Source organism: Elgaria multicarinata, chromosome 13 (genome assembly GCF_023053635.1).
Source record: "Elgaria multicarinata webbii isolate HBS135686 ecotype San Diego chromosome 13, rElgMul1.1.pri, whole genome shotgun sequence".
Classification (NCBI taxonomy): Eukaryota; Metazoa; Chordata; class Lepidosauria; order Squamata; family Anguidae; genus Elgaria; species Elgaria multicarinata.
Genome location: NC_086183.1, coordinates 29,683,230 through 29,691,862, shown reverse-complemented (window position 1 = coordinate 29,691,862; position 8,633 = coordinate 29,683,230). Strand labels below are relative to the sequence as shown.

Genomic DNA, 8,633 nt, shown 5'->3' with positions numbered 1-8,633 from the left:
TGCATCTTTGCTGAGCGAAGGAAGAGAGATGCTTTTGAACTGTGGTGTTGGAGGAAAATGCTGAGAGTGCCTTGGACTGCAAGAAGATCAAACCAGTCCATACTCCAGGAAATAAAGCCAGACTGCTCACTTGAGGGAATGGTATTAAAGGCAAAACTGAACTGGCCACATAATGAGAAGACATGATACCCTGGAGAAGAGGCTGATGCTAGGGAAAGGGGAAGGCAAACGGAAGAGCGACCAAGGGCAAGATGGATGGATGATATTCTGGAGGTGACAGACTTGACCTTGGGGGAGCTAGGGGTGGCGACGGCCGACAGAAAGCTCTGGCGTGGGCTGGTCCATGAAGTCACGAAGAGTCGGAAGCGACTGAACGAATCAACCACCACCACCATAACATTAACTTGCTTTGATTAGTTGGGAATGGGAGTGTAAGTTCAGGAAATACAGACTGCTTGCAGTTGGGCTGGAGCAACTTCTGACTTTGAAACCCCCCCCCCCCTTAACAAGGCCGTCAATTACTCAAAAGATTTATTTTCAACTGCCAAAAGCTGGAGAAATCACTGGACACACGACGCTCCACCAAGCAACGCAGCAGGAGCCGCCTTATAGCGACGTCTCACCCGGGCTCGAGGCCGGCGCCATCCCTAACACAGAGTCCCGTTACTTGCAAGTCAAGGGGAAGCTGCAGACTCGAGGAAGAGTCCAAATCACGCCTCTGCAATAGGATCGTAAAGACGTGAGAGAGTCACCCCAGAGAAGACAGCGAGGTCTGCCTTGGCACTTCAAATCCGGATCGCAGGTGTCCGGTCCTCAAGAGGGACTTGCCCTCTGTCAGCGTTCTTCTCCTGGTAGCGACTGGGAAGCAGAGCCAGGGAAGGGACTCGGGAGAAGCTTGCAGGGTTCAGAAGATGCTTCTGGCATCCCCTCGGATGGCAACGGCACTTCACCCACTCCGCTGTGGAGCTGCGCCTCCGGTCCCTGTGGGGCTGACCCCCCAACTTGGCCAGGATGAATGTTACCCAATAGGGTAGGAAGACAAAACGCGTCCCACTCTGCGTCCATCCCCCTGCTGGGTCCAGGGGCCCTCACCTCCACCTTGGGGCCAGGATCTCAGCGGCATCTACTCCGCCTCCATGGCATCCGCTTCTTCCGGCTCCTCCCCGTCAAAGTAGCGCTCCTCCTCGTCCCGGGTTACGATGTCCAGGTTGTCAAAGTCTGGGTTCTCATCGACCTCACTGTGGGGGCGGGCGAAGGGGGGAGGAGAGAGGAAGGGGAGTACATGACCACTTCTTCCCAAGGCTGCGTTTACGCTATAGCATAAAAACTGGCTTCACACCTGTGGAGCTGACACCAAGGTACCAGCTGCTCCTGAAGGCAGGGGAAGGGACCTTCAGAGCCAACCAGGACTGTGGTTGCGCCCGGCAAGCCCTCTGGAAGACACTATGACGGGAGAGGAAGGGTCAATTGTGCAGAAGCAACAACAGATCCTCACTGCTTCGGAGCGTCTCCAAAACTAGGCACGAAGGAGCCTTCTCTTTCCTCCAAGTTCACTGCATGGGCTGAATTTGGAGCAGCGACAGAGCATCTCTCCCGCCCAGCACGAAACAACAGACCCATTCCTGCTTCTGGGGTGACGTGATGCACGGTCGAGGAAGGGGAGGGGCCTCTCCCTTCATGACAGGTGGCCAAGGGCAAGCAGTGGCCACTGTGTTTTGGGGGCCCTAGAAAAGGGGTGGTGGTGGTGGATTTTGCCTCCAGAGACCTGGTTGCAAGACAGAGTGATTGAGGAGACCTGGGCTCCTAGGCACTCTGATTTCACCTCCCCGAATCCTTCTCTGGTTAAGAACATCATAAGTGCCCTGATGCTGGATCAGACCCAGGGTCCATCTAGTCCAGCACTCCGTTCCCACAGTGGCCAACCAGCCCTCGGCCAGGGATGAACAAGCAGGACATGGTGCAACAGCACCCTCCCGCCCATGTTCCCCAGCAACTGGCGCGCGCAGGCTTATTGCCTCAAATACTGGAGATAGCACACAACCCTCAGGGCTAGATTAGAATGTAAGCCTATGCGGCAGGGTTTTGCTATTTTATTGTTTTACTCTGTACAGCACCATGTACACTGATGGTGCTATATAAATAAATAATAAGAAATAATAATAGCAGCCATTGATAGCCTTTGCCTCCAGGAATTTATCCAACCCCCTTTTAAAGCCATCCAAATGGGCGGCCAGCACTACATCTTGTGGTAGGGAGTTCCATAGTTTGTCTCTGCACTGAGTGAAGAAGTCCTTCCTTTTATTCGTCTTGGATCTCCCACCCATCAGCTTCATGGGATGACCCCGGGTTCTAGTATTTTGAGAGAGGGAGAAAGATGTCTCCCTGTCCACATTCTCCACACCAGGCATCATTTTGTACACCTCTCTCATGTTAACAGGAAACGATACGTCTGCAAGCACAGAATTTGGTATCTAACACAAACCTCTTCTGAGTTAGCTTTCCCCCCCTTTTCCTCTTACAGCCGCTGCCCTCACTAGAAGTGGGAGACTGAAAACGCGTGGCAATTTCCTCCTCCGTGGGAGCGAACTCTACGAAGTACAAACATAGCTGTTGGCCAGGTGGGCTGGGAATGATGGGAGTTGTAGTCCAACATATCTGGACGGCGTCGGGTTGGGGACAGCTGCTCTAAGCGTCTTCTTTTCTCTATACACATTAAGGTCACTTTGATTTCATAAACTTCTAGAGCAAAAGAGGGCTTTAAGCAGTTGACCGGAGTTTGATTTAAAACGCAATCCCTGGCTGGCAGGGACAAGCCGGGAAACGCAGGACGTGGAGCGTGTGCGCCCGAGGAGGCCTCGCTTGGGTTCGCAGGTGCTCGTGCGCCTAACGCTAAATCCTGGCTTCGCATTGCCTGTGAAAGCGCCCACGAAGAGACCCAGCAACCAACGCCCTGCCCTGATCGCTCGCCAGTCCGCACCTCACCTGTAATTAAAGTCCCCGTCCTTGCCGTCCAGGAAGCGCTGGTACATTCGGCTGGTGAACTCTTCCCGCAGAATTGCTTTCTCCTCCTGGTCAGGGACCCACTCCTCCATGCCAGGGTCAGAGGCCTTGTCTAGCGCGGGAAGGACACACGGGACGGGACTCAATGACCCTCCCAAGATGGAGCGAAGCTGCCCTTCCGCCCCGCTGGTGCATTTCGCTACTGCATTTTCATCCAACCCCTTTTTGTCAGCGGAGCTCAGGGTGGCATATAGAGTGTCCCTTGCTTTTATGTTCACAACAACCTTGTAAGGTTGGCTGGGCCAAGGACACCCAGTGAGCTTCACGCCCAAGCAGGGCTTTGAACCCACAGGCCTCGTCTGACACTCTGTCCATTACGTGACCTGGCTGCTCTCATTTCTAACCCACGACATCTAATCCTTCATGAAGCTCTATGGGAGCACAGAGTCCCCGTTCCCAGCTTCCCCCCTTTCCCATTCACCACAAACGATCCCCCACAAACAATGCTGGCCCGTAATTTCACCTCTCCTCTTCCAGATTCTTCACACTAGCCACTAGTACCTACTGCTTTTCCAGCAAAGAGGAGAGCATTCCCACACCTTGGGGCTGTGACCACCAGACCTGACTGCCCCCCTCAAAGCCCTGGATGCCAGAGGCAAGGCTCCCAGTCTTCCTGCTCCAGCCAAACAGGCCTTGCTCTCTCTAGCAGAGGCCCTGGACTTCTGCAGTGTTGCTCTAACCACTCAACCCTACTTCCCCTCTGGACCCACCTTCCCCATCATCGTCGTCACTATCTTCCTCCTCCTCCTCCTCGCAGGCCTCTTCCAGCTCCTGCTGGACCTGCAGCCGCCGCTGGATCACCTGCTCCTGGTAGGAGTCCAGCAGGACGCCGGAGAGCGAGCCGGCAGCCTCTAGCTTGCTGCTGCCCAGCGCCTGCAACTCCTCCTCGCTCAGGTACTGCCCGATGTACTGTTCGTAAAGGAGCGGGTCCCGGCAACGCATCTGCTCGTCGCTGAAGTATTCCCCGTCTGCAAGCAACAGAGAAAGACACACACACACAGAGAGGTCTACAAACAAGAATTCCAAAGTACAGGGAACATGGCAGATTCTTGCTGAGAGAACAGCTGTGCAACTGACACGCGAGACCGATGAAGGCTCATGCCAGCACTAATACCCAGGTTCCCATCATATCCAGTAAGGACATGGAGAAGCCGGGGATCACTGCTTCCCACGTTTGGGTTTATTTAGCAGCTTCTTTCAACCCCAAGTAACAGCTGCCAATGCATCCGTCTCCCCCAGCTTATTTATTTGTTGATTGCATTTACACCCAGCCCCTTTTCCTCCTTTAGGAACCCAAGGCAACATACATAATCCTCTTCCTCCTCTCCATTTTATCCTCACAACAACAACAACCCTATGAGGTGGGTCGGGCTGAGAGCCTGTGACTGGCCCAAAGTCACCCAGTGGGTTTCCATGACCGAGTGGGGACTAGAACCCGGATCTCCCGACTCCCAGTCCAACGCTCTAACCGGGATGCCCCACTGGCTCAGCCTCACTTCCAAACGTTTAGCCCTGCAAATCCCTGGAGCCGGGATGCAGAACTATGATTGGGAGACGGCTGAGCTGGGAGAGGCACGGAATTCCAGGCCTCCTTCTCCCAGCGCAGAGACAGGGGCTCGGGAGGAGTAGGGCGCCACCTGGTGGCGGAGGATTACCTGGCTTAACACAGCACACGATGCTCCCATCACTAAGCCACAGCCTGCGCGAGGAAGAGCCACCGGCCGGCCCCTTGGCTGCTTGTGATAACGTCATTCCCTCCCTCCAGGGTCAGCGTGTGGCACGCAGAACCACTTGGCTAGAGCTGGAAGGGTGGCTGCTCATCCCTGTGGCCGCGACCCACCCGCCTACATCCTCTCGGTTATCTCCGATTTTGGAGATAACTGTGCTGGGAATGATGGGAGAGCTGCAATCCAACACATGCAGCTTGGGGAAGGCTGCACTAATGTCGGCAGGTTCAGCGGCTGTTGCTGGCCGAACTGGGGGCCAGCCCAGCACGAGTGAGGCAGTGGAACAGAAACCAAAGAGCTGAGAGAGAAGAGGAAGGAACGGTTCACAGTTCAGGAGCAAAACCAGAAAACAGGCTCCATGCACTTTGGCTCCATCTCTCCCATCACCACCACCGCCGCCGAAGAGACTTCCAACCCCCTCCTAGAACACCGAGTAAAGCACAAGAGTTCAGGCCCGGCTACCTCGGATGAGCTGCTGCAGAGCGGCGTAGCGCTTGTTCCGAACCCGGGTGTGCCGCGTTTTGCCCAGGCCGGCCCTGCGCACTTCGGCGCAGTAGAAATCGGCCTCGTAATTGCCAGACAGATGCTGGAAGCATGGCAGGTGTTCCTCTCGCAGGGCCGTTCGGAAGCGCTCCAGGAAGACCAGGGGCTTGGTGCGGTACAAATCCTGCAAGATGGCCAATTTCTGCGTGGGCGTGAAATCCGGCTCATCCTTCTGTTGGCTCCGCACGGCCAAGCGGCTGCTGGCCACCGCGCGGAACATGGCTAGGACAGCGGGATCGTCATCCTGAACGGGTCCAGGGGCTGCCAGTTTGGAGCCAACGGGCTGTCGCTTTCCACCATCCCAGTGGGATGGTGTGACATCAGAGGCCTCCTCTCGGTCAGGGCTGCTGTCTTCAGAAGCCACAGTCTCCGGCGATCCTTTGACTGGGTGAGATGGTTCCGTGGCTTCGTTTGCGTGATTGGCAGTTGGGGTTTTATTCTGGAACTCGCCCCAGCAGGAGGGGAGAGGGCCCAGGCCTGTGAGGAGAAAGATCTGGGCTTCAATGCCACAGCTGGTGGACCTATTTGAAGCTGAATTCCACAACTGCCCGTCCCGACGAGAGGACATTTTAGATGCTCCATTTCTACTCAAGGGGTAACTGTGTGAGTCTGGGACCCCCGACATCTCTTCTCCCCAGTGACGCTGGGTCATCGGGCAGCTGTTTGCTGCTGGAAAGCTATATGCACCCGGGACCCCTGGCTTCGATTCATCCCCACGGGACACTTGTAAAGACACATCAGGAACCCCATTGCTCTTCGGAGAACAGGCTTTGGTAGCCAGAATTTCCATCGCCTCTTCTGCAGAGTGGAGCGGTTCCGCAGCCTCAATTTTGTCTGGGAGACATCTCCCCTGCATCTCTACGGTGGAAGTGTCGTCTGAATTCCCTTGCTCTACGTTCCTTAGAGAGTTAACACCTGGGGGAGACACAGAAACTCTTAGTAGTGCTGATCATAAGTCATCAAGGGGTGAATGATGTCTCACAGCAAGATTGCAGGCATGTTTATGCAGAAGTGCCACTGCATAAACAAGACTTATTCCTTAGTAAGCATATGTCAAGTTACACCCCAAGTATTGGGCTGCAAAAGGGGACAGTTAACAGTAAAATAGAGAAGGGAAATTCATAACTGTTTAAGTGGGTACAAATATTGTAGGGGAGAACCAAGCTGCTCTGCTTGTGGGTTTTCCGCAGGCAGTTGGATGGCCACTGCATGAACAGAATTCTAGACTAGATGGAACCTTGGTCTGATCCAGCAGGGCTCTTCTTATGTTAATCAGCGACCCCTTTGGAAAAATTGTTTGGTCTTGGCGGCATTATAACAACCTTCAGAGCCAACTGGATCTACTAGGATTAGCAGACAGGTTCAAGCCCCGTTTCATCCACACACTTGCTAAGTGTTGCATCTGATGAACTGGGCTCTAATCCATGAAAGCTAATGCCATCGTAAAAGTGCTGTTCGTCTTTAAGGTGCCCCAAGATTTCATTTTGCCATTAGCAAGCCACTCTCTCTCAGCCTCCGATCTGATTCTCTTTTCCCTGGCTCACTTGGGAGGTTTTGACTTCAGCAACTGTATGCCAGGCAGAAAATCCTAGAGGGGCAGCTTAAGTTGATGAACATATCTAAGCCAGTGTATCAGTTATGCACCATATGTGCTTTTATTTATCATCTGGGGAGAGTAAAAACAGAAGTGCCTTCCCTTTCACCCACCTGCAGGGTAGCTCTTATCCTTTTTATCTTTTCTTCTCTAAACAGACACACAATGGGGGGATTTCTACCTGTTAAGCAAAATTACAAAGCTTCTGCCATAAAAGCGAGAGATGGCAACGCTTCCCTAACTCTGGAAAACAATTAGACAAGGGAGGGGAGGGTTGAATAGCATTATCCTTCCCCAATTATATTTTTTGGGAGCTCAGGACAGCAGACCACCACCCTCTGAAGTTGGTTAGGCACCGAGACGTAAGATTAGGTCCATGGCTAAGAAGGGCTTTGATAGGGTGACCCTATGAAAAGAAGGACAGGGCTCCCATATCTTTAACAGTTGCATAGAAAAGGGAATTTCAGCAGGTGTCATTTGTATATATGGAAAACCTGGTGGAATTCCCTCTTCATCACAGCAGTTAAAGCTGCAGGAGCTATACTAGAGTGACCAGATTTACAAGAGGGCAGGGCACCTGCAGCTTTAACTTTTGTGATGAAGAGGAAATTTCACCCGGTTCCTGACACCTGCTGAAATTTCCTTTTCAATACAAATGTTAAAGATACAGGAGCCCTGTCCTCCTTTTCCTATGGTCACCCTAGCTTTGAGCGTCCTCGTCCAACACCCAGCCTTCCCCAGCTTGGGGCACGCAAGGTGTGTTGGCTTTATCCAAATGCTGGGCACTGCAATCCAGCACATCTGGCGGGCGCCAGGTTGGGGAAGGCTGCTTGACCACTGCGCCACAGGGGCTCTCATAATGGGAGTGTTCCGCAGCCGTTCCCCCCACCCCCTGCAAAAACGTGGAAGGAGACCCAGTCCCAAGGCAGCAAAAGGAGACGGGCGTCTAGGCGCGTCAAGAGAGCCAGAGGGGGCGGGCAGCGGTCGCTCCCAAAGAGCGGGGACCCATTTCAGTGCAACACCACTACCCCACCCCCACCCCCACCCCCACCCCAAGCACAGGAGGCGCGGCGAAACGGGACTCACTCGGGGAGGGCGGCTCGAGAGGGTCAGCCCCTCTTACTTCCATCCCGCGCCACCGATCTCGTTCGCGGAGGAAAGCCGAACAAACCAAACTGGCTCCTTAAGGGAAACTTCCGGTTCCTGCGTCGCGCCGGAAAAGGAGTCCCTCCGCTGTGGGGAACGTGGCGCCAAGAGACGAAGGTTCCGGGACGATTCCAACCGCAAGAGGAGGAATTGAAAAGGCCGGAAGGAGGGAGAACAACGCAGAGGAGGATCAGGCAGAAATCGTTGCTTTGCACGGGGCCCGGCCTATTATTATTATTATTATTATTATTATTATTATTATTATTATTATTATTATTATTATTATTATTACTACATAAAATACAAACCAACATAACAATTAATATACCAATACCTAACAAATTACTTGAATATATAATTATTAACATATAATGCTTTATATTAAGTTGTGTTTCTCATGTACTTTTCGCCCATGGTGATGGGTAGGTAACTAAAAGAAAGCACTCCTAAGGAGAGGTTGTGTTTGAGGTGGGCTGTGAGGAGGGGAGGGGGATTGCCTAACAGGCAGATGTAATCGCTGTGGCTATATTAGGCACATGCTATTAATCCAGGACTAGGCAAGA

The 8,633-nt window shown here is 53.2% G+C and overlaps 1 protein-coding gene across 2 annotated transcripts; it reads right to left on the bottom strand.

The window, feature by feature from the left end:
• Window positions 1–518: 518 nt before the first annotated feature.
• CCDC97 (coiled-coil domain containing 97) lies at window positions 519–8,097 on the bottom strand. 2 transcript variants are annotated; one of them, XM_063139661.1, is made up of 5 exons: window positions 8,011–8,097; window positions 5,250–6,245; window positions 3,771–4,028; window positions 2,983–3,112; window positions 519–1,238 (listed from the first exon to the last, which is right to left on the bottom strand). In XM_063139661.1, the coding sequence occupies exons 1-5, from the start codon at window positions 8,051–8,053 to the stop codon at window positions 1,124–1,126; spliced, it is 1,542 nt and encodes a 513-aa protein (XP_062995731.1). In that variant the 5' UTR covers window positions 8,054–8,097; the 3' UTR covers window positions 519–1,123. The 2 variants fall into 2 exon arrangements, with proteins under 2 accessions (XP_062995731.1, XP_062995732.1); XM_063139662.1 differs by having other exon boundaries at window positions 8,048–8,066.
• Between the last annotated feature and the right edge of the window lie 536 nt (window positions 8,098–8,633).

Bases quoted from the DNA above. Each gene is read 5' to 3' on its own strand.
- CCDC97 (XM_063139661.1), bottom strand. From the start codon at position 8,053: ATGGAAGTAAGAGGGGCTGACCCTCTCGAGCCGCCCTCCCCGA. The intron at 4,029-5,249 runs GTAGCCGGGCCT...TGTTGCTTGCAG, and splicing joins TCTGCAGCAGCTCATCCGAG to ACGGGGAATACTTCAGCGAC. The intron at 3,113-3,770 runs GTGGGTCCAGAG...TTCCCGCGCTAG, and splicing joins TGACGACGATGATGGGGAAG to ACAAGGCCTCTGACCCTGGC.